Source organism: Tursiops truncatus, chromosome 2 (genome assembly GCF_011762595.2).
Source record: "Tursiops truncatus isolate mTurTru1 chromosome 2, mTurTru1.mat.Y, whole genome shotgun sequence".
In the NCBI taxonomy this organism is placed as follows: domain Eukaryota; kingdom Metazoa; phylum Chordata; class Mammalia; order Artiodactyla; family Delphinidae; genus Tursiops; species Tursiops truncatus.
The window spans coordinates 119377331-119402111 of record NC_047035.1 but is presented as its reverse complement, the minus strand read 5'-3'; the positions used below and the strand labels follow the sequence as shown (position 1 = coordinate 119402111).

Genomic DNA, 24781 nt, shown 5'->3' with positions numbered 1-24781 from the left:
TTCAGTGCTGCAGAGAGGCTTGCCGGGCTGGGCCCACAGGCTGTGCACTGCACAACTCCAACCACCAGTCACATAGACTCATGTGGGGCCTGTCTTCAGTCAATGCATTATGGGTCTGCTGTGGAAATGGCGGGATTTTGTTTGGAATGTTAACTGCTGACGGATGTGTGACTAACTGAGCAAATAGAGGGAAACTCTTCCTTTTTCACTTCTGTGTCTGGTTAGACAGAGAACTCCCAGGATACTAAAAGAAGGAAAGACTGACCAGTTTCAGGGTCCCTGCCATAGGATGTGGTCCCAGGAAATCCATGGTGGCTCATCCTGTGGTGATGTGAGTCCAGAAGGAGAGGGAGCAGGGCTGCCACTGGCTGTAAGGGGACTATCACGTCCTTTTCCTGTGCTAGTTACAGACATCTCACTTTAGCCATAGGAAGACATGTTTCGTCATTAAGGCCTAGGTGCCATTTGCCTTTTCTGTTGTCTCTCTGCGTGTTGGCCAGTGAGAGCTGGCACCTCCCTCATGGCTTCCAGCTCTTCTCAAAGCTCACCGTGGCTCTGGAGAGACGGGAGGGCCCTTTCTCTGCAGCCTCACCCTATCAGCAAGTGATTGAAAAGACCAAAAGCCTTTCATTTAGAAGCCAGATGTTGGCCATGAATATTAAGAAGAAACTTAATCAGGATAGTAGGTCAGAGGCTCCTAACTGGGCAACTCAGGACTTTGACTTCTATAGAAGAACTGTACAGAAAAAAATGAAAAAAAACTCTAAAAGAAAGGTGAAATAATAAATCCATGATTTAAAGGTGAAACATTTTAGAAACAATTAACATATCGAGTATAAATTTTGGAGAATTTGAATAAAATTGGCTGTGTTTCATTTAGAAAATTTTAAAAAGAGGGCCCTTCTCAGGACCAGGGATCCAGGCCAGGTGCGGGGCCTCTCATCCAGTCTCCCAGAGACTCTGTGGTCAGGGAGAGATCAAAGTCCCAGGGCTGGCATCTCCAGTTGCTGAGCAGGGCCTTCAGAGCCTGGCTCCCTCCTCACAGAGGCACTGAGCTTTCTTTCAGGCCTTCCAGATACTGCTTATGGATGCTTTCAAGGCCAATATGAAGGTGCTCTTCAATAAAAGGACAAATGTGGAGGGGTTACCGCCGAGCAAGGGAGCGTTGCAGAGGTGCAGGTGGTTTCACCTCTAAAGACTTTTTTTCCCATAAGTGGATTCTGGTCCCAGTGTGGGTTCTGAGCAGCTGTGTCGTGGGCTCCTGCAGCTCCGCCTGCTGGCTTGCTCCTAATAGCAGTGTGGTCCCTGCCTCCACAGCCCTCACGTGACCAATGTGCAGGGCTGCACGTTGACCCATTCAGTCCTCACGACCATCGCACAAGCAGAAGCAAAGCACATGTAAGCGGCTCCCACTGGCTGGGTAACCTCTGTGCTACATGTCAGGCCCTCACACATTGGGAAAGGATACAGATGCTCTGCAGACTTTGAGGCTTTAAGTACTGCTACCGACACATCCCCTGTGCCACCCTCACTGAGCTGGTGGGTGCTGGTAGGCGCAATCCTGCTTCCTGCTCCTCCCACTGGCCTGAAGTCCAGTGGTCCTGCATGCAGTATTTGTTTGGGGGGCCGAGGGCCCATTCAGTGAAGCACCTGTTGCATCCAGGTTTGGGGACCCAAAGATGACAGTGTCCTTGCCTTGGGGCCCTTACCACCTTGTAGGGGAGACAGGCACCCCCATCAAGCCACATACTACACAAGGCAGGATGTTTCCCGAGCAGTCACGAGCTCCATTCAGCAGGGGAGCAATTACTCTAATTGGGAAGAACAGACAGATAGACCTGAGCAGAAGTGCTGGGCTGATGCAGGGATGTTGCTGGTGGTGGCTGGCATGTTGCTGGTGTGGCCCAGCAAGCACATGTCATAGGAGCGTGATGGTGTTGGGCCTGGGTGCTGCCGTATCCTCACCGCGTTGCCCGAGGGGCGCCATGTGCCCTCCCAGCCTGTCCCCTTATCTGTTGCCGGTACAATAACACCCATCTCCCTGGAAATGAAAGCTTTCTCCTCCCCTTCCTCACCCTCATTCCCTCCCCCCTCCCCTGTCCTCTGCCCTTCCTCTTCCTTTCCGCCCACTCTCCCATTTGGTCTCTTTTCATTTGACACATGTAAGGACATCACCACTTAATTATGAAGTGACCACCATGGTCACTTCCACACACTGAAGTCCTCAGTCACCCCTGGGAATGACATTGCCTGTCCCAAAGCCAGGCCTGTCCCCTGATCCTTAAATGTTGCTTCTAAGATAAACCTAAAGGCCTTGACTGGCTCCCTTCCTGGCCACCATTAGTGCCCAGCATCTCCCTGAAAGGACCTGCCATGGGCAGGAGGAACAGAGCAGACATTGTCCGGGGAGCCATCACCAGAGGAAGCCTACCCCAGGGTTCCTGTGGGGCACTGTCCTACCTTCCAGCCCGACGGTAGAGGCTGTCGGGGGCTTTCTGCAAATACCAGATCCTAGCAATTCTGCCATTGTTACCCAGTGGTTGAGGATGGTGGGGAGAAGCTGAGAAGACGTCAGGAACCTGCTCAGGGAACAGACTCAGTCTCTCTTCTCAGCCTTTATGATGCCAAGAAAATGGAAGCAACCACAGAAGGCCATGATATTAGCCCCCAAAAGAAGATAGTTCAGAATAGCATTGGGATGCAAGGGGCTCAAAGGAGAAAATGGCTGCTGCAGCTGCTTCTCTAACAGGGAGTCCTGAGGTAGGTGGTCCAGGGCTGGTGCATCAGCTCTAGGCATTCTCAGGTACTCAGGCTCCAGCCTCTCCCTGCTCCACCATCCTTATTGTGTGGTTTCAGCCTTATGGTCATAGAATAGGTGCTGCAGCTCCAGGCATCACATCCATATTCCAGGCTGGACCAAATGCCTCTCTTCTTGAAACTTTGTCATTTCAGTTGGGAAGAACACCTTCCCTCGACACGTGCTGGCATCTTACTAAGGCTGAGCTCTATACTTGCAGTTTCCCGGCTTCAGAGCAGCCTGAGAAATGAGTGCAGCGGAGGAAGAAGGGGGTGAGGTGATGGGTGGGGGTTCAGTGAGCCAGCTCTGAATCAGGGAGAGGATGTGATGTTTCCAGGCAGTTCCATCTGGACTCTCCTCTTTATTTCACCAGCAATGACCACTCATCTGGGGAAGAGCAAAAGTGCAAAAATGAGTTCTTTACCAACTTGGGTCCTCATCTGGAAATAAACCACGTTAGCTGTTAGGTTCTTAATTCCCTAAAAAGCGGTGGTGCGTGAGGCTGTCAGTGCTGTGCTCCTTAGGAGAAAATCCATTCTCTTTCAACGCAGAGAGAGAAGCAGCCTTGCTCCCAGGGCCGCTGTGTACCGCCCGTGGATGTCAGGTTCCGGGCTGCCTGGGTGAGGGTGGCGCATGCGTCTGGCGGTCCTGGCCGTGGCCACGCCCCCACAGGAGGAAGAGCCGGGGCGGGGGCGGTCCTGCTGAGAGACAGACCTGGCGCCACGCGGCTGACTTGATGGCACGCTGCTGTCCCCCCCCCCATCTAAATGCCACCAGGAAGTTTCATGCCCAGAGGCTTTCTCTCCTAGAGCCCTGGTTCTGTGCCAGAACCCCCCCACCCCAAAGCTGGCAGGAGCCTTCTGACCCTGCTGAACTGAGACCTCGGCCTGGCCCGGGGCTTTTCACTCCGCCTTCCAGAAAGTCTCCAGCTCTGTGCCTTCAAGCTGCGTTGCACTCTGCCCCCAGGGAGCCTCCCAGGAAGCTCTTTACAGACACTAAGGTCACCACCCCCATAGCATCCTTGCCTACGAGGACCAAGGATGCTCAGTGAGAGGAAAGATAGTGGGAAACCATCCTCTTCCTTCCTGCCCTTCCCTGCCGTGCGGGGCTTCCGTCCGTTCACAGGGTTTCCTGGTTGCAGGTTAGAGCCCCTTCGACCGCAGGTCACCAAAACCCGACCTGGCTCAGACAGGAAGAGGGCTGGTTGTCACACACACCACACTCTCAACATTGTGGGGCAGGCAGGCCCCCCGGGGCAGGTGGGGCGTTTCAGGAATGTTGGAGATGACCAGGCCCCTCCATCCTGCCTGCAGCCTCCTCACCTTCTGTTCCAGGCAAGTCCCTGCCGCCATCCCCTGCTGCAAGCAGGTCCTGTTCGCCCCCAAACTCCGGTGTCTAAGAGCATGGCCAGATCTGGGGCAGGAAGTATGCACAAAGATCCTATCGCATCTTGTCCTGGAAGAAACAAGGCATCTTCAAAGACCGCGAGGGTAGTGTCAGAAGGGCTTCTGGGCTGATGGACGAGGCTCCTACAGGACGAGAGGGACAGTGAGGACCACCACTGGAAAGAGTAGAAACATGATGAAGTTGCTTCGGTCCAGGAATTCATGATGATGCTCGGGGAAAGCCTCCCTCATCAGCTCTCCAGGAAGCTCAGGTCCACCACCTTGGAAACATAAAAAGCAGGAAAGTATCAGGCGAGATCCTGTGTTTCCTTGGTGAACTAGTGACGGGACCTTCCTCTGAGTTCAGGTACCCTGGCTTGTCATGAAGGGAGAGGTGTTGGTAAGGGCTGAATTCATGTGTTGAAGAGCTAACCCCCAGGCCTCAGGCTGCGACTATTTGGAGATGGGGTCTTCAGAGGAGTAATTAAAATACAGTGAGGTGATCAGGGTGGACCCTCATCCACTGTGACTGGTGGTTTTATAAGAAGAGGAGGTTAGGACACAGACACACAGAGAGAGGAGATTGCAGGAGGACACAGAGAAGACAGTCACCTGCAAGCCAAGGAGAGAGGCCTCAAAAAGAAACAACTCTGCTGACACCTCGTCCTTGGACTTCCAGCCTCCAGACTGTGAGAGAATAAATGTCTGCTCTTTAAGCCCCTCTGTGTTCCACTGTTATGGCCACCCGAGCAAACCAATTCAGACAGAATGAGAATACCAGGTTATTCAAGCCCATGGGAATGAATGAGAAACTGCCATGTTTCTCATTATTTCTGGCTCAGTTCATCACTGTCACCTTCTTGACCAGCGGATGCTGCGTTCAGATCCATCAGGGGCCTGGTCAGAGTGTGTGAGCTCCCCACCCCTCAGCAGCTCATGCGTGGGGGTCCTGGGACCTGTTGTAGCTGGTGGCGGACTTTTTACAAAGTAATATTCTGCAAGCTCTGTAGATCCAGGTCCCAGCAGATGTTTGGAACGTGACTAGTCTCTCGACTCCTCTCCAGGGGAAGGGGTGGTCCCACTGGGAGGCCCAGCAGAACAAAGAGCAGGCCCACTGTATGCATGGTCGAGAGCCCCCAAAACCTGCCGTGGGCACCAGCTGCTCTGAGAGCAAGGTCTGGTTCTGGGGATGAGCAGCTGGCCGTGGTCCAGGGGACAGGCTGTGGGCGGGCTCCAGCTCTCTTGTGTACAGCCGCACGGGCCTGAGCCACGGGGAGGTTCATTCAACAAGTGTTCAGTGTGACAGCACACTTGTGACAGTGACAGTACCAGACAGCCCACACCTGGCATGGTAAGAGCTTGGAGTTGAATTCCTTCCATCCCGGGGTCAGCCAGGCCTCAGGCATGGGTCTGAGCAGAGCTGAGCCTCACCAGGTGAGCTGGGCCCCAGAGACAGCTCATAAGTGGCCATAACAAGCTCCACTACCAGGTGCCGCAAACTCAGGGGCTGGTGTCCTCAGATTGGAGGCCTTAGGAAGGAGGGCCGGGGGGCGGTGGGGCTCTTTGTCATGCACCTGCTGGCCCCATCGGTTCTCTTGCCTGCAGCCCTCCTTCAGTGTGGCAGACAAAAAAACAGAGTCCCAGCCTGTGCCCTCAGCTCGGCTAGGAGAGGGACTAAGAAAGCACAGTAACACCAGTTTCTAGGATGGAACCGGGCATTATTCTCTGAAGCCAAGATAAGAGACTCTCAGACCACAGCTGGGCCCAGGCTCAGGACCGAGCCACCAGGCCTGTGGTCTCGGAGCCTGGGGAGGAGGCAAGGGTGTAGGACACAGAGCATCAAGGTCCAGGGCACCTGCTGGTCCCCCACTGCCGAGCAGAGCTGTCGCCCTGCCCCAAGCAAAGGACACCTTGTGGAGGGCGCCCCCCACCCCGGACCTCCCAGCACCCTGGGATGGAGGCTGACAGGTACAGTCATCACAGGCCCAGAGAGAGCAGCTGTCTTGTTCTTGCGTCTGAGGAACGATGTTCTCGGAGCCTGAGAATGAGACGAAACGTGTTGTAGGATGTGACATGGGACTGCCTTCTTCCCGCCACTCCCTTCCTTCTGCTTGGCCCAGTGCGTCTCATCTGAATGTGTCCAAGCTCCTGGCGGCTTAAAAATTCCATGAGGTGTCCTTTAAACCTCTCGTCCTTCCCTGTGTTGAAACTATGTTGGGAAAGAATCCACTGCTCCCTTACAGCTCTCTCTGCCTCCCCCGCCGCCCCGCCCCTGCCGCTGCTGAGGTTGGCCGGCTTCTAGGAAGAACCCCGCTGTGTCCTGCAGGCTGGGGTTCCCGTGGGGAGAAGGCAGGGCTTGCTTGCAGTGGGCAAGCTTGGGCTGGAGGGATTGGTCAGGTGTGGGCAAGCTGAGTGGGCAAGGCTTTGCCAGCGCATTTTGGGACTTTTTGTAAATAAGTTACCATGCTTTCGTGGTAACTTCCACAGATGATTGGTGGTCCCCTGCTTTCTCCATGGGGAGGATGTTAGTCCTTTGCCCCCAGGACACCTGGACCCTAGTTCTGCAGCTTGCAGGAAGGATCCTCCCATGCCCACAGCATGGTGCCCGTGGCCTCCCTGTGCCACGTCCTCAGATGGCTCTGCAAAACTCAGACCTGGGCTGTCTGCACCCCACAGTCACGCCAGTACTTGCAGGCACTTCCTGTGTGCAGGCCTGGTCTAGGTCCTTTCCAAGGACAACACTTGACCCTCTGCATGTTCTGTGCCCACCTGACAGAGGAGGACACTGAGGAAGGAGGGCCATCCCCAGGGAATGGTCACAGCCGGTGAAGGGTCACTAGGGCAGGTTAGTAGGGTGGATGGTGCGACTTCCAAAAAGCAGACTTGGCCAAACAGGGTGATAATCAGGGAACAGGCATCTCCCAGAGACAAGGTCCGGGAAGTGGTACCCAAGCCAAAGTTTGCTTGGGATATAAAGGCAACTCACACCTGGTGACTTAGGGACCTTCAGGATGGGAGAAGGTGGGGGAGGGGTGCCTCACTTCCTGGGAGATGTTAATACCATCTGTTTCTATTCTTTTTAAATAAATAAATAAATATATATATATATATATATATATATATATATATATATATATATATATATAGTAATTATTTCAATAGTTTTTCCTCCTAAATGCAAACAGCCTGAGAGCCTCTGGGGCACATCCAAGGGCCACATGGGGGTCAGGGTGCCCTCACGGTGTCCCTGTGCCTTCCCTAGGGGTTCCCGCTCAGGTGACCCAGAGAGCTGCGTTCTGCAGCCTCTAAGGAGCCAGACGGAGGAGGGGATGCTGATGTGAACAAGGGGCTTGGACAGTGATGCCCACGCAGCTGTCAGACAGCTCTGAAGGCTGAGACTGACATCCATGGATGATCACACCAGAGTTTGTAGTTTATTTACTGGAAACAGACTCAACACACCCAAAATGTGATATATGAAAAAAAAAAAAAAAGTTTTTGCAAGAGCAGCCTGAAACTTTATCTCTTGCCACTTAGAAACAACACCCCACGTTTACAAAACTGAGCAATTTGGGAATTTTGTGGAGCCAAACAGAATAACCCCACACACAGGACATGAACTCTGTCTTCAATCTGTATTTTATGCTCAGCTCATAGTTAAATTAAATGCCAATCTATATGTTATGATTTCTCGAACCATATATAATGTGACATTTCATTTCCAGTCTATTTGACGACAAACTGTGCTCTTTCTTACAGGATTGATTTATAATAAACAGCACCTGTCTCCTATTAAGTAGAAATTGGTCTTAGGCTATGAATATTATTAAATATTCCATTTAAATGGATTTTATAATATAATTTTGTTAATATAGCTATCTAAAATAAAGTGATTTTTACTTAAAAAGCACTTCTTCATCATATTCTAATCAAACGGGCCCATCTGTGGACCTGTCTGAATACAATAATGGGAGGAATTACGTATCAACCCACCTGTTACTGGACATTATAAGAATCAGATGAACTCATGGTAGCAAGAAGGCTTGTAGAAACCAGAAAGTGCCTAAAAAATGCAAATTCCCTGCATTGTCTTTGCAATCAGCCTCCTTCCTCTTCAGCCACCTTCTAGGCTTGCAGTTTGCCACTAAAAGACACACTCGGCCTGGGTGTGCAGAGCCAACTTGCCTCCCCGCGTGGTCTGCAGGCAGCCTTGCTGAACCACTCGCCCCGTTCCTTTGCTGCTCCTGCTGTAGCCTCGAGCATGGCCCCTGGAGGCCTGGGCCACACCTGCAAAGGCCCCTCACTGTTGGAGAAGAGGAAGAGTCTCTGGGGGCATCCAAACTCTTAGCTCAGACCCTGCACCCCAGGGCCCAGGGACCAGACGAGGGGTGTCATCTTTGACATTGTTGGTTCTTGACCCAAGAATATCTCAAAGGGCCCCTACGTGACCAGGAGCCATGTGTGGAACTTCAAGGCCGTGAGCTCTGTCCTGGCCTTGCAGGGGGACGCGAATTCAGAGAGCTGGGTCTTGCTGATCAAATGCCCAAGAGTCCAGTTGTCCACCGACACCTGCGTCACCCCAAGGACCATCGGCTCTGGAGCCTGAGACTCAGTTCCAGAGAGGTGCCAGCTGTGCTCAGCTACACGGAAAGAACTGGCCAAGGGTCTTTCACGAGGAAACCGGGGCCTGGAGAGATGAGGGAGCAGGAGGCACAGACACAGGCTCCCCCAGGCCTCCCCAGGGTGTCTAAGCCACAGAAAGAGTGGCCCCAGGAGCACCCCCAGCCGCCATCTCCCCCACTCCTGAATCAGCCCAGCCCCCATCTCCATATGAAGTGCCGTCTCTCCCTCAGGCTGCCCCAGGCTCCCTGTGGACCTGCAGGCTTCTGATGGGTGGTGTCAGAACAGGACACGGCCTTCATCGATCCTCCTGCAGAAGAGAAGGAAAACAAAGCCCCAGGCACCTGTCCTGCCCCCTGGACATGGGGAGGGAACCTCTTGGTCAGCCAGCGTGACAGCCTGCTTCTGCTCTCCGAGAAGCCCCCCTCAACACCGTCCCCCAGGGCTGCGTCTGATGCATGAGAGGACACGTATCCAGAAGAAATGGCCGGCTTCCTGATAACCTGAGTCCGCTCAGAGTATTGTCTCTCAGGACGTTTTTGTGGGGAAAGGGTCTGTGGGAAAGAAAGCATCCTGATCAGAGCCTAGTGGGTGGTCTGGGGCGTGAGGCCACGGGCAGCTCATCGAGCAGGAACTCACCACTTTCGTTGCGTTTGTGGAGGGGACAGGGCTGCCATTGCTTTGCACCTCGAGGTCTCATGAAGCAAATCCTCATAAAGCAAGTCTGATCTTTCCCAGAGGCGCAAGGATGCAAGGTTCTCGCACAGCCAGGGACTCTACGTCAGGCCCGCTGGAGGTTGTTCTCAGGCACTGGTGAGCCACAGCCAAGGCCGCCGTGGGGGTGGGAGCAGGGAGAGGAGAAGGATGACAAGGACCACCTTTCGGAGGCTCCTGTTCTTCACTGGCCAGATCCTGGATGTCTTGAAGCCAGATGTCCTGTCTTTCTCATCTTTGTGTCTCCAGCACCAAGACACCTGGGAGGCAATTAAATGTTGAATGAATAAATGAATGAATGAACGAGATTAGATGCTCACGATCTACTAATTTCAGATAATTCAAAAAAAGGCAGGGTGACACAGTAGTGGAAGACAAAGTACACAGTGTGGAGGAAGGCAGACCTGCTTTTCAATCACAGCTCCAGCTTTGGCTTGGAGTCACTTAGGTACCAGAGTTTCACCTCCTCTTCTGTAAAGTTGGAGCAAAAATCCTGTAGCTGGTGTAAGACTTGTAAGTAATGAATGTAGAGCTCCTGACACAGTACCTGGTATTGACGGAGAGTTAGACACAGAGATCAATGGAACAGAATATGGAACCCAGGAATAACCCCACAAAATATGATTTTGACAGAGAAACAAAATAAATTCAATAGAGGATGGATAGTCTTTTCAAACAAATGGTGATGAAGTGATTGGACATCCATAAGCAAAAAAAAAAACAAAAACTTAAACCCAAACCTCATTTATACAAAAATTAACTCAAAATTAACCATAAAGTAAATGTAAAATGCACAACTATGGACCTAGAGGTAGGTGAAGAGTTGGGTTTTTTTAATATAAATTTATTTTTTTTTATTCATTTATTTTTGGCTGCATTGGGTCTTCGTTGCTGCACACGGGCTTTCTCTAGTTGCGGCACAGGGGGGGCTACTCTTCATTGCAGTGTGCGGGCTTCTCATTGCGGTGGCTTCTCTTGTTGCGGAGCACAGGCTCTAGGTGTGCAGGCTTCAGTAGTTGTGGCATGCAGGCTCAGTAGTTGTGGCTCGCAGGCTCTACAGCACAGGCTCAGTAGTTGTGGCACATGGGCTTTGTTGCTCCGTGGCAGGTGGGATCTTCCCGGACCAGGGATCGAACCCGTGTCCCCTGCATTGTCAGGCAGATTCTCAACCATTGCGCCACCAGGGAAGCCCCAAGAGTTCTTATATATGTCTCCTGTTTGTTCTGTGTCTCTGGAGATCCCTGACTAATAGAACCACAAATCTGTTGTTCATCTCTAGAATTTTGTCATTTCCAGCATGTTGCATAACTGGAATCATACAGAGAATGCAGTCTTTTGGGATTGGAATGATCCCCCAAAAAAGATGAAATTAATAACTTGGACCTCTGCTCTGCAAAGAGAAAAAGAGAGGGGGGGACAGGAAGGGAGGGAAGGAAGAAAGAAGGAAAGACAAGTTATAGACTGGGAGAAAATATCTGAAAACCACCTATCAACAAAGGACTTACATCTAAAATATACAAAGACCCCCTCAAAACTCAATAGCAAAAAAAATCTCCAAACCATCCAAATAAAAAATGGGAAAAGACCTGAACAGACATTTTACCAAAGAGGATATATGGATGGCAAATAAGCACATGAAAAGATGGTCAACATTAGAACCACTGTAAGACGTCCCTACACACCTGTCAGAATGACTAAAATCTTAAAAACTGACGACACCAAATGCTGGAGAGGATGTGGAATAACCAGATTGCTCCTGTATTGCTGGTGAGAATGTAAAAAATGGTTCAGTGACTCTGGAAAACAGTTTGGCAGCTTCTTATAAAAGGAAACATCACTTACCATATAACCTAGCAATTGTAATCCTGGGCATTTATCCCAGAAAAATGAAAAGTTATGGTCACACAAAAGCCTGTACACAAATGTTTATAGCCGCTTTATCTGTAATATCCAAAAACTGGAAACAACCCAAATGTCTTTCCCGGGTGCATGGTTCAACATACCGTCTATGCCACAGAATCCTACTCAGCAATAAAAATGAATGACTATGACTCATGCAATTACTTGGGTGGATCTCAAGGGAATTATGCTGAAGGGAAAAAACCAATTCCCAAAGACTGCATTCTGTTTAATTCTAGATCTATAGCATTCTTGAAATGACAAAATTATAGAGATAGAAAACAGATGAGTGGTTCTCTTAGTCAGGGATGTCCAGAGAAACAGAACCTATGGGATACATACAGATACATATATAAGAGGAGATTTATTATAGGAATTTGTTCACATAATTATGGAGGCCAAGTTCTACCATCTGCCAACTGCGAGCTGAAGAACCAGGAACGCCAGTGGTGTAATTCAGTCTGAGTCCAAACGCCCAAGAACCAGTAGCACCGATGTCTGCGGGCAGGAAAAGATCAATGTCCCAGCTCAAAGAGAGCAAATTCCTCCTTCCTTGGCTCTTTTGTGCTATTCGATCCCTCCATGGAATGGATGCTGCCTGCCCATGTTGGTGAGGGCAGTTCTCTGTACCCAGTCTATCAATTCCAATGCTAATCTTTACCAGGACCACCTCCCAGACACACCCAGACATTATGTGTACCAGCTCTCTGGACATCCCCTAGCCCAGGCACGTTGATACATAACATTAACCTTCACAGCGGTGGACAGGGATTAGGGACCGATAGGATTATTTAGAAGCACACTGTTTAAATTGCAAATAGTTGAGGATTCTCCAAATATCTTTCTTGGTTATGGGTACATAGTTTTATTTAGTTATGGTCTGAGAACAAACTTTTTACGATTTCTATTCTTTTAAATCTGTGAAGGTTGGCTAAGAATATGTTCCACCTTGGTGAATATTCCATGGAGTCTTGAAAAGAATGTGTGTTCTGCTGTTGTTGGGTTCCATAAATGTCCATTGATTCAAGGTCTCTGATGACATAGTTCAGTTTTCTATATCTTTGCTGATTTTCTAATTGTTCTGTCGTTTCCTAAGGGAAAAGTGGCAGTCTCCATCCACAATGAATGTGTCTTTCTCCTTTCATTTTTGTTAGTATTTGCTTCATGTACTCTGAAGCCCATGCACACGTGTAGGACTGTGATAGCTTCATGGAGAACTGTAATGTTCTTCTATATCTTTGGCAACTGGCCATGCACTGGAGCCACTCCAGTTTTTTTTTTATTAGTATCTTTTAACCTATGTATGTCTTCATATTTAAAATGGATTTCTTACAGTCAGTATATACTTGAGTTTTGCTTTTATATCCAATATGACAATGTCACTTATTAATTGGTACATTTTAACTATTTACGTTTAATGGTAGCTCTTTTCTATTTGTTCCATCTGTTTTTTGTTCTTTTTTTCTCTTTCCCTGTCTCCTTTTGCTTACTTTTTTATTTAATTTTTATTGGAGTATAGTTAACTTACAATGTTGTGTTAGGTTCAGGTGTACAGCAAAGTGAATCAGTTATACATATACATACATCCACTCTTTTTTAGATTCTTTTCCCATATAAGCCATTACAGAGTATTGAGTAGAGTTCCCTATGCTGTACAGTAGGTCCTTATTAGTTATCTGTTTTATATATAGTACTGTGTATATGTCAATCGCAATCTCCCAATTTATCCCTCCCCTGCCCTTACCCCCTGGTAACCACAGATTTGTTTTCTACATCTGTAACTCTATTTCTGTTTTGTACATAAGTTCATTTGTACCCTTTTTTTAGATTTCACATATAAGTGATATCATATGGTATTTGTCTTTCTCTGTCTGACTTACTTCACTCAGTATGACAATCTCTAGGTCCATCATATTGCTGCAAATGGCATTATTTAGTTCTTTTTTATGGCTAATATTCCATTGTATATATGCACCACATCTTCTTTATCCATTTTTCTGTTGAAAGACATTTTGGGTGCTTCTGTGTCTTAGCTATTGCAAATAGTGCTGCTATGAACATTGAGATGCATGTATCTTTTTGAATTATGGTTTTCTCTGGATATATGCCCAGGAGTGGGATTGCTGGATCATATGGTATTGGGTGGGCCAAAAAGTTCGTTTGGGTTTTTCCAAACATCTTACGGAAAAAACCCAAACAAACGTTTTGGCCAACCCAATAGTTCTATTTTTAGTTTTTTAAGGATCTTTCGCTTCTTTCGTTGGTGTTAATTGAGCTTCTTAATGGTTCCATTTATCTCCACTGTTGATTTACTATTATACCTGTATTTTTAATTATTAGTGATTTCCCTAGGGTTTACAGTGAACCTCTTTAATTACTGAGACTCTGTTTTCAAGTAACATTCTACTTCATGTGTTGTATACAGATCTCATGACAATGTATTCCCAACCCCTGCCTCCCATCCTCTGGGCTATTATTATCAAGTTCTTTACTTTTACATGTGCTGTAAACATGTAATACACTATTGCTCTCTTTGCCTTACTTCTAAGAGTAATTAAAAGGAAGAAAGCTGAATTTTATTTTCAAATTCATTTATTTTATTTCTATCACTTTTCATTTCTTTGTGTAAATCCAAGTTTCTACTGGGAACATATTCTTCCCCTTAAAGAATTTCGTTTAACATTTCTTAGTGCAGGTATACAGAGGACGAGTTTTCTCATTTTTGTCTGAGAAAGTTCTCCTTCGTGCTTCAGAGCTATTTTTGCCGTGTATAGAATTCTGGATTAACAGGGTTTTTTCATCCAGCACTTTAAAGATATAACTCCATTGTCTTCTGTCTTACCTGTTTTATCATGAGAGGTCTGCTGTGATCCTTAGAATTGTTTCTCTGTATGTAATGTGTCTTCTTCCCCTGCTGCCTTCAAGATTTTCTCTTTGTCTTTGGTTTTTAGCAGTTTGAATATACTATGTATACAGATTTGTTGCTGTTGTTTTTCCTGCTTGTTTTTTTCTTAGCCTCTTTGATCTGTGGTAGAGTTTGTCATTCATTTTGGAAATATTTAGATAAATAATGTCAGCCGTTATTTATTTAAATATCTCTTCTGGTTTTTTTCTGTCTCTCTTTTCCTTCTGGGATTACACTTACACAGATCTGGTGCTATCTGATACTGCCCCGCCGATCTTGGGTATTCTGTTCTGCAACCCTCCCCCCACTTTTTTCTCTTTCTGTTTCAATCTGATTAATGTCTATTGACCTATCTTACTGTTCACAGCTTCTTTCGTCAGGTGTGTAAAGTCTACTGATCAGCCCCTCAAAGTCATTCTTTACTTCCATTATTGTGTTTTTTTATTTCTAGCATTTCGATTTGACTCTTTCTTACTCTCTGCTGAAATTAACTATCAAATTCTGCATGGTATCTACTTTTTCTATTAGAAAATTGTTTTTAATTGTTTTATTTTTTTAATCAGTTTTATTTTTTTAATCTTTATTAACTTTGTAACAATATTGTTTTATTGTTGTTATTAATCAGTTGTTTTATTTTTTTAATCTTTATTAACTTTGTTACAATATTGCTTCTATTTTATGTTTTTTGGTTTTTTGGCCACAAGGCATGTGGGATCTTAGCTCCCTGACCAGGGATCAAACCCGCACCCCCTGCATGGGAAGGCAAAGTCTTAACCACTGGGCCACCAGGGAAGTCCCTAATCAGTTATTTTAAATCACATCCTATAGTTTCGATACCTGTGTCATATCTGTCTTGTTCCGTCACCTGTCTTTTCTCTTGTCAATGTGTTGATTTTCTCCTGTCTTTTCTTATGCCGAAAATGTTTCGTTGAAAGCTAGCCATCTTGAGTAGGGCAACAAAGACTAAGGCATATCGTTCTGATTCCTTCCCTTTTGCTGCACGGGGTTTGGATCAGCCTAGTCAGGATCTGATGCTGCCCTGGTTATCCAGCCTTCAAATCCTTCTAGTTGTATCTTGTGTTTATGGTGGGGCTGGTATTTCTCATTGTCTGCTATACCTTTGTGCTGAGCCTCACCTCGGTGAGGGTCTCTCTCCATATTCTTGCCCCTTTTCTAGCAGCTTGTTAGCCTGAGTGCAGGAGGCAGAGCCCAGAAGGGTAATGTTTCTGTTGTTCTGATTAAGCCTCTATCTTAGGTGGGTGCTGTGTCCCTGGATCTCGGGGGAGGGAGTGACTGGAAAGGCCCAGTGCCCTAAGACCAACAGTGTGTGTTGCCCTGCTCTCTGCAGTTCCTTCCTTAGCAGATGGGAAAGGTCCGTGAAGGACACTTTCTCAGAATTCTGGCCAGTCTTTTTGTGAGCACCAGGTCAGGTCCCATGGAGAGGGGCCTGCAAGTTCTTGTGAATTTCCCTTATGTCTGTGGCCCCCCAAGGTTCTGTATTCTTTCACTAGGCTACACCCTTCCTTTACCAACTTGTTAACAATTTTAGCTGAATTCTTCTTAGTGGGGTCCAGCTTAGTGGGGTCCAATTAAGCTCATGTCCATCCCTCCTCAAAGGCACCTGTCTTTCCACCTGTGGCTGGCCAGTTGCCTGTGACTTCAGCTCTCAGACGGGTTAAAGGAAAGTTGTGAATCAGCAGTTCGTCCAGCTTGTTATTATACTGGTGGGACATTGCTCCTTCGGCTTTTTACATCCCAAACAGAAACCAGAGGTCTCCACTCTTTTTTGGAAAATAAGTACTGAAAATTGGTTGCTGCTTCGGTTATCCTTTGTCCAGGCTAGTTTGAGATGATGCCTGTATGTTTCCAGGTTAAAAGATAGAAGAGAGTTTTTTCAAAGGGGAAAAAAAAGGTTGCAGGTTTATTTTGAAAAGTATTTGCTGTTCCTGACATTTGCCACCAGAGGGCAAGTCACCGCATCACTCCCCCTCTCACTGGGTGAGGCCAGGTTTCCAACAGGGAAAAGTGTGTAAAGTGAGAGGCAGAGGCAACGAAAGTACCTGAGGCTCACAGAGGCCTGTTTTCGAGGCCGCTCTAGGCTGTACAGCTACAGGTGGGGCTCCTGGGCCCTGCAGCCCCAGCCCTGACCGGCAGGCCACAGCTGTGCCCTCGGCACAGAAGACGCCTTCTGACATCCAGGCTGAGAGGCTGCCAGGAGCCTGCTGGGTGGTCAGGCTCTAGCACCTGCAGGTGATTCCAACCTTCTGCTTTGTGTGTTGGGGCGGGGGAGCTGGGGGGGGGGGGGGTCAGGGTGGGGAGTCCAGGAAGTCCGTTCCAGCCCAGCTACTGAGTGTAGGAATTTCCAGGAGCCCTTTGGTAGGGAGGCTGAGGGGGGCTGTACAGCTGTACTACTTTAGCTGGTTTGTCTGAAACAAATAAACCAAAATCACAGTGGCTTCATGTGATAGGAGTTTGGTTCTCCTGCAGATAAAGTCTAAAACAGGTGTTCCTGACGGGTGGGCAGGTCCCCTCCAAGTGGGGAGTCAGGAGCGCATCCCTGATATCTTGTAGGGCCGCCATGATCAGAAGGCATCACGGTGGGAAGGGGTGAAGGGGAGAAGGCGCACCCACCCCACAACCACATCGCCCAGGGCTTCCCCCAGCACTTCTGCTCACGCCCCATGGGTGCGAGTAAGCATGTGCTCTTTCCTAATGCTAGGGTGGGGGCCTGGGCAGGCGCCCTCAAGGCACCTCTCCCCTGGGAAGGTGGACAGCCAGACCCCAAATCGCCCACGTTGCACCCACAGAAACTGCTCCTAACAGATTATTCTAGAACAATGTTTCCCAGATTTGCTTGATTTTAAGACCCACAGGGGATGCTTATTTAAAAGAGTCCTTGGGCCCGTTTCCTGGACACTGGTTTGGCCATCTGCATGGCCATCTGCATGGCGCCTGGAGTGGGTGCCTTTACCAAGCCCTCCAGGGAGCCATGCTGCCCTGTCTACAGAGGGAGCCTCTACCCCCTGCCCACACCCATGGGTGGGAAGCCGGGGCGACCCTCTCTCTGTTGTCGTGGTGACCCTTGGAACTATGGGACTAGCTCCTGGGTATGGCCCAAGGGAGGCTGGTCCTGAGCTATCCTGCAGCCCTCCCTGGGTGTGACTACCCTGCAGCTCAGCCTGGGGAGGGGCAGCCTGTGTGTCACAGCCACATCAAGGCTGGACTGAGCAGTTTGTGGCCTAGGCAGACCAAGTGGCCCCTGACCTCCCAAACCTGAGCACAGTGCCACCCAGCCACATCGAGATGAAAAGGAAATTCTGGAGCAAAGCTGTGTTTCCCTTATATGAGGGGTTAGGGGCTGGGGTAGAGGAAGAGGATTATTTGTGTGTCTTTAGCAACTGGAGGGCAGCGCTGAGTCAATGTTTCTGATTTCTTACCAGAAAATCAATTATTAACGGTATTCAATCGTAGATTTTATGTATTTATTGTTTATTGATTTGTCTTTTCTGTTTTTGCCGTGATTCCCTTGTCATGAATCTTGGGGAAGTGACACCAGGTTCATGACCAGCATGGGGTGGGGGAGGGGGGGAAGTAAGGAGAAGGTAAGGTAAACCCCAGGAAGGAGCAAGGCCCCGTGCATCCTGGAGTGGTGCCTGGGGGGCTCAGTGTCCCCAGAGATGGGGCTCTCGGTGCCAAAGGAAAGCAGCGTGTGGGAGGCCCCATGTGTTCAATCAGGCACAGGCAACATCTGGCCGCCAGCACAGGAGCAGGAAAGAGGTGCTCCAGGGCCTGAATAGGCAAGGATAAGCCTGAAACAGGGAGGCCCCCATCCATGAGCTTTCAGCTCCTAGCCCACTTCCCCCTCTAGAAAGGGGCCCGGCCACAACTGCCTCCTAAGCCGGTGCGACAGCGGAGGCGAGACCTCCCTGTGGAGGCCGCAGCAGGGTCTGAGTGTCACACCTGAAGGTGCACCAGGCCCTGCACCCACACGTGCCAGCCCCAGCGTTTGGGCAGGCTGGTTCCCCAGGCAGCACTCAGGGCAGCACCCAGTGCTCTCTCCACCAGCCACTGGCATGGAGCCCAGCTCCAGCAAACATAGCAGCTGGCCTGGCGGAGCCCCAGGCTGTGCTACTCTGCTGGGGCCTGATGCTCAGGTGAGGCCTGCAGGGGAGCTTAGTGCAGTCCCCACGCAACGCTGTGCCCAGAGGGCAGAAACAGGATGGCTCCTGTCCTCTCCCCGCATTCTTTCTGCCCCTGACAACAAGAGTAAGCCCGCATTCTTTCTGCCCCTGACAACAAGAGTAAGCCCGTCACTAGGGAGCTGATCCCACCAGGCTCAGAAGCTCCCAGCAGATCCCAGACAAACCTGTAAACAGCAGCCTCCAGCCCAGCCTTTCTGAGGAGGGCCCAGGTTCCCCCAGGGCAGGGGTGTGTTTTGATGAATCCATCCCTGGGTGCAGTGTGGAGCCCATCTCTCCTCACTGCCTTGGCCACCTACGCGTTCCCTCCCCAGAAGGCTCACTGGTCAGCCCTAGAAAAGCTTGCCAAAGCTCCCTCAGCCTGCTGTTCACCCTCAGGGTGCTATCACCACCTGACAGCCTGAGCTGTATGTCACCTGTTCATCCTGTCCCTAGTACAGGATGTGAGGTCCCTGTGGCAAGGGCCACAGGGTCCGTGGGTCCCGCAGCAACACAGAGCAGGTGCGCAGGCAGTCCTCGCTCCCCTTCTCTGGGAGGAGATGGGCGGGCCTGGCCCCAAGCCCCCTCCCAGGTGACCTTGCTCACTGCGCTGTCTGGCCTGGGTCGTTCGTTAGAAACCACAGAAGCAGTAATAGCTGTTTTTTGTCTGCTGCCCAAGGACGGCACCTGTCTTTTGACCCAGGTCAAGCCCAGGTCTCCAAATGCTCTTCAGCCTCCACAATAAAGAGGAAACTTTTTAAACTGTTCATGGTGCGTTTGAAACCTCCGGCCTTAACACCCCTCCTGGCGTAGAGGTCCTGTGTACAACTCCATTCGGTTTCCTCAATCATGGAGACACCTGGTCTCGGTGGCCTTTTCCTGTCTTCCCTGGGGGTCACGGGGACTTCGAGCCTCCCGTCCCCGCCCCCGAGCCACCTGGCACGGGTCTCTCTCTTTTGCGTTCCAGCCGTGATCCCCCTGACGGATTCAGAGCACAAGCTGCTGCCTCTGCACTTTGCGGTGGACCCCGGGAAGGACTGGGAGTGGGGGAAAGACGACAATGATAACGCCCGGCTGGCCCAGTAAGACCCTACCCTGTGTCCCCTCCCCTGGCGCCCTACGGGGCGGTCTGTCTCCGGGCTTCCCAGGGAGGGGCTGGACACGGCGCCCCTGCTCCTCGGGGCTGGCTGGCTGCACTGGCGGGGTGCGCGAGGGCGAGCTGGGGCGCATCTCACTCGGTGTTCCTCTCTCGATAGCCTGATCCTGTCGCTAGAAGCCAAGCTGAACCTTCTGCACAGCTACATGAATGTGACGTGGATCCGGATCCCCTCTGAGACCCGGGTGAGCCTGGCGCGCGCCGGGACGGACGGCAGGCGCACTCGGCCCGGGGCGGGCAGGCGAAGTGCATCCCAGCCTTGCCCGCGGCCCCGCCGCCCTGCCGCCCCGGCTGGGCTGCAACGCGTGCCTCTGTGCGCCTGTGCCTGCGAGTCTGGACGTAGGCGCGCGCTCCGGCTAGGGACAAAAAATTTTTGTCCCCTTACTTTCTCCAGAGCGACAGGAATAAACACGCCCACTCAGAAAACAAACCATAGGCAACTCACAACACAAAACTCTCTCTTGCCGAGATGGGAACACGATGTGCTGCCACGGAGCGGAATTAACTATAAAACTGTGTGTGGGTCCTTGGAAAAGGCAGGGAACCGAGGGCGCGATTCCTCGGCACCCCCTCCTTTTCTTCTTCTCTCCCCTCTTTTTCTCCCCTCCATGAGGGGAGGGCTGTGAGACAGGGGGCTGGCGCCCCACTTGGCCCCCTCCCCCAGGGAGGACCCATGCTGGCCCTGCCTCCAGATGCTAAGAGGGATTCGCTTTAAGTATCTGACTTATGTTTTTGTGATCTCAGTAGTAAAGTCCCAGGAAAAGGGATTTGTTTAAAAAACAAAAATTACAAATAATTGGCCCTCCCCAGACATAAATTTACTTACCCATAAAGTCGGGCTCGTAACGAATATTTTTTAAGTTTCATGAGGAAAGCAAGGAGGGCAGTGCCTGGCACACAGTACCCAGGACAAACTGGCACTGCTCAGAGTGCTTTGTACTCCAGCGTTTACGTGTATCTAAACTTCACAGGGCTCCCTGAGGCAGGTCCCGATACCCCATGTTACTGATGGCACGAGTGACAGTGGATGGCAGTCTGGCTCCAGAGTCCAGCTGCCTGGAGTATGTCATGACGTGGCTGTGGGTGTTCTTTTCTCACCCCCACGAGGGCTGTGAAGGCAGCGGCTCTAGATCGAGAATCAGGAGACTCTCAAGCTGGGACACAGCTCGGGTTTCGGGCAGTGAGGCCGGAAGCCACACCGCGGCGGCGGGGTCTGCCTCCACCGGCCGCGTGGGGCCAACTGATCTCTAACCTCCTCCCGTCCCTGCCCTCCCTCTCCCCTGCAGGCCCCTCTGGCGCAGCCGGAGTCCCCGACGGCCTCGGCGGGGGAGGACGTGCAGTCCCTGCCCGACTCGCTGGACTCGGACCGCGACTCGGTGTGCAGCAACTCCAACAGCAATAACGGCAAGAATGGCAAGGACAAGGAGAAGGAGAAGCAGCGCAAGGACAAGGACAAGACCCGCGCGGACTCTGTGGCCAACAAGCTGGGCAGCTTCAGCAAGACGCTGGGCATCAAGCTGAAGAAGAACATGGGCGGCCTGGGCGGCCTGGTGCACGGCAAGATGAGCCGCGCCAACTCCGCCAACGGCAAGCACAGCGACCCGCCCGAGCGCGGCAAGGAGAAGAAGGCCAAGGCGCGCAAGGGCAGCAAGGAGGAGTCGGGCGCCTCGGCCAGCACGTCGCCCTCGGAGAAGACCACGCCGTCGCCCACGGACAAGACGGCGGGCGCGTCGCCGGCCGACAAGGGCGGCGGGCCCCGCGGCGATGCCTGGAAGTACAGCACGGACGTGAAGCTGAGCCTCAACATCCTGCGCGCCGCCATGCAGGGCGAGCGCAAGTTCATATTCGCCGGCCTGCTGCTCACCAGCCACCGGCACCAGTTCCACGAGGAGATGATCGGCTATTACCTGACCAGCGCGCAGGAGCGCTTCAGCGCCGAGCAGGAGCAGCGGCGCCGCGATGCCGCCGCCGCCGCCTCCACGGCCAAGCGGCCGCCGCGCAGGCCAGAGGCCGAGGGCGCGCCGGGCCCGGAGCGCGCCTCGCCGGGCCCGCCGGCCGGGCCTCCCACGCAGCTGGTGCTCAAGCTCAAGGAGCGCCCGAGCCCCGGGCCAGCGGCGGGCGCGCGGGCGGCGCGGGCAGCGGCGGGCGGCGCGGCCTCCCCGGGCCCCGGCGGCGGCGCGCGACGCGCGGGTGCCAGCGGACCGGTCCCGGGCCGCAGCCCCCCGGCGCCGGGGCGCCAGAGCGTCATCCACGTGCAGGCGGCGGGCGCGCGGGACGAGGCGTGCGCCCCGGCCGTGGGCGCGCTGCGGCCGTGCGCCACGTACCCGCAGCAGAACCGCTCGCTGTCGTCGCAGAGCTACAGCCCGGCTCGCGCCGCTGCCCTGCGCACCGTCAACACGGTCGAGTCGCTGGCGCGCGCCGTCCCAATAACCCTGCCCGGCGCGGCGGGAGCGGCGGGCGCGGCCGAGCCCAAGTCGCAGACCTACACCAACGGCTTCGGCGCGGCGCGCGACGGCCTGGAGTTTGCCGACGCCGACGCGCCGGCCGCGCGATCGAACGGTGAGGGCGGCCGGGGCGGCCCCGGCGCGGGGCCGGCGCAGCGGCGCTGCCAGCGCGAGAACTGCGCGTTCTATGGACGCGCAGAGACCGAGCACTACTGCTCGTACTGCTACCGCGAGGAGCTGCGGCGGCGGCGCGAGGCGCGCGCGGCCCGGCCCTGAGCGCGCGCCGCGGCCCCGCCGGCTGGGCTGTCCTCTCCACGCTGTTGGTGTCTCCTCCGCGCCCTGGTCCACCGGGAGGCCGGCGATCCTCTGTCCGTGCTGTGTACGTGTTTGGTCAAACGTTCCTAATGGTGCCTGAACCTACACTGACGCCACTCAGGTAGTAGACGGATAGGAAACAAGTCATACTGTTGGAAGTGGGTGTGCTAGCTAGCATCTGCCTCGTACCTGTGGAAACTCAATAGCCATTGCAAGGGTATTTTTGTTCTTCAATAAGAGAAATAAAGAAATTTGCAGCCCTTTGTTTTTAGAAGGGAGTGTTTTACATGCCTTTTTTTTTTTTTTTTTCTTTTTTCCCTAACCCGGCGACTGACCTCTTCCATGTAGCGGTCACCTGCGTGCGATTGTTGCCACCTAGGGTTTCGAAGCAAACGCGCGGCCCCGGGACCGCGGTGGCGGCTCTGCCTCGGGCTCCCACCTGTGCCCCTCCCGGGTCCCTGGAGGACAGGGCGGTTGGCCTCCCACTGGCGCCCTGGTGGTCCCTGTGACCCTTTAGGAATACACGGCTCCATCTCATAAGCAAAACCTCCTCCCACAGTCCCCGGCTCGAGCGACATTCACACTGCCATCAAAGTCGCGGGCGTCTGTAGGATGGGCACCGGACAACCTACCTCGCAGGGCGCGGTGAGGTGTAGCGATCACTCCCGGTGCCGGGCAGCTCAGGCGACAGGAGCTTTCCAAAGACACCTTGGGGCCCAAAGGCAAGGTTCCGAACTCACAATTTGGAGTTGACCATATATGAGCAAAGATGACAGCCTGCTCACATTTCTCCTTCGAAGACACTTCCTCAATGCTCTGTCACCAGAGTGGCCCCTAGGAAGCGACCATCGGTGCCCCAGGAGAGAGGCGAGAACTTGACCCTGCGGTCACTGTGTAAGCCCCCTCTAGGCCGCCCTGAAACCCGGCCTGCGCCTCTTTCCAGAGGGGAGGGGCTGAGGGCCGCCGGGAAGGAAGCCCACCCCCACCTCCACCTCCACCCGCATCTGTCTGGGATCAGCCAGGTGGAGGGGCACCGCTCCCATCGGGGTCCCCTCTGCAGGGTGCGGGTAACCCTGACTGTGGCTCCAGAGCACATGAGGGGCAGCCCCATCCCTGAGCAGTCCCTATTTTGGTGCCTCCTTACATTTCTTGAGGAAAAAATAATGTGTCCTTAGCTACCCTGTTCTGAGCAGCAATATGCAGCGTCTTCCTTCCAAGATTACCTCTGGAGAATACCGTTCTTGGCCAAGGACACTGAGGCGTTAAACCCGCCTCACTAAGGAAAGATCTCGTTTCCAAGAAATACAGATACGATGGGTAAAATCCTCACTAGCAAAAGAATCCTTTAAAACCTGTGAGAGCCTTAGAATAGCCTCTAATAATCCCAAGAAAGAGAGGAGAAAGCACCCAGCTTCTCTGTGGTTGTATCTTCAGAAAACACAGGAGGTAGACCATCTCTTCATTGGCGCCAGCTTCTCCTTCTCCAGAAAGGATGCTTTCCCCCGAGATAAAGAGCAGGAAAAAAAAAAAAAAAAAATACGGAAGGGGATTTTTGTTTTTACTTGTTTGAAGAATTATTGATATAATAAACTAATTTGAGTATCTCCTGTGAGTAATTTCTTTTTGTTTTTAATTGTCCACAGCACGTGGAGTTTTCAGTAATTTATTCAAGGTTTACATAAGTGGTTCCTTAAAATTATTTATTAAATAGGATCTTAAATTTTTCGAAAGTTTTACTTTTCGTGCTAAACGATACTTTCAGTGTGTGGTAATTACTAACATTCATGTCCTTCATATTACTGGGGTTTCTTTTGTTTAAAAAAAAGTAGTTTTTAAAAATTCTCTCCTCAAGAGGGTTTGTGGCAGCTTTTTGGACTGATTCTTCACGTCATGCTGACCAGCTGCTTTGCCATCCAAAGCTGTGAGGTCACAGGAAATAAATATGGCTTCACGTGTAGACGCCAGTTCCTGCCCTGCATCTCACAGAAGGTGGAACAGACAGCCTGGAAAATGCTCCCCTGCGCATTCAGAAACCAAACACACACGCACAAGAAGTCAAGGAGGCAGAAAGTAATCTCGTGTTTGTTTTTTAATTTTTTTAACATGAAAACAGCCAACCAGAAATTTCCAAAACTGACTGTGCAAATATTTTATCTTTCTCATGCTCTCTGCCAGGTTAAAAAAAAAAAAGCGGGGGGGGGGGGAAGGCAAACTGAGAATAAAAATGGTCCATGTGTAGTACCAGAGGAAAAAGGAAAACCTTTAAAGCCAGGCAGTGTTATTTGTAGGTAATATCAAAAAACAGTGACCTGTTCTAGCTCCTCGGATTTCAGGGTCACCACCACCACACCCACATCTGACATATATG

General features: G+C 51.5%; 1 protein-coding gene across 1 annotated transcript in view; it reads left to right on the top strand.

Moving 5' to 3' along the window:
* LOC101324019 (OTU domain-containing protein 7A) overlaps positions 1-23978 on the top strand; it is a 105492-nt gene extending 81514 nt beyond the window's left edge. The window contains exons 8-10 of the mRNA XM_073801326.1: positions 19466-19580; positions 19755-19839; positions 20941-23978. Of these exons, the coding sequence (XP_073657427.1) occupies positions 19466-19580; positions 19755-19839; positions 20941-22374 (1634 nt within the window). The 3' untranslated portion in view covers positions 22375-23978. The remainder of the gene's footprint in view (positions 1-19465; positions 19581-19754; positions 19840-20940) is intronic.
* The last annotated feature ends 803 nt before the right edge of the window (positions 23979-24781 follow it).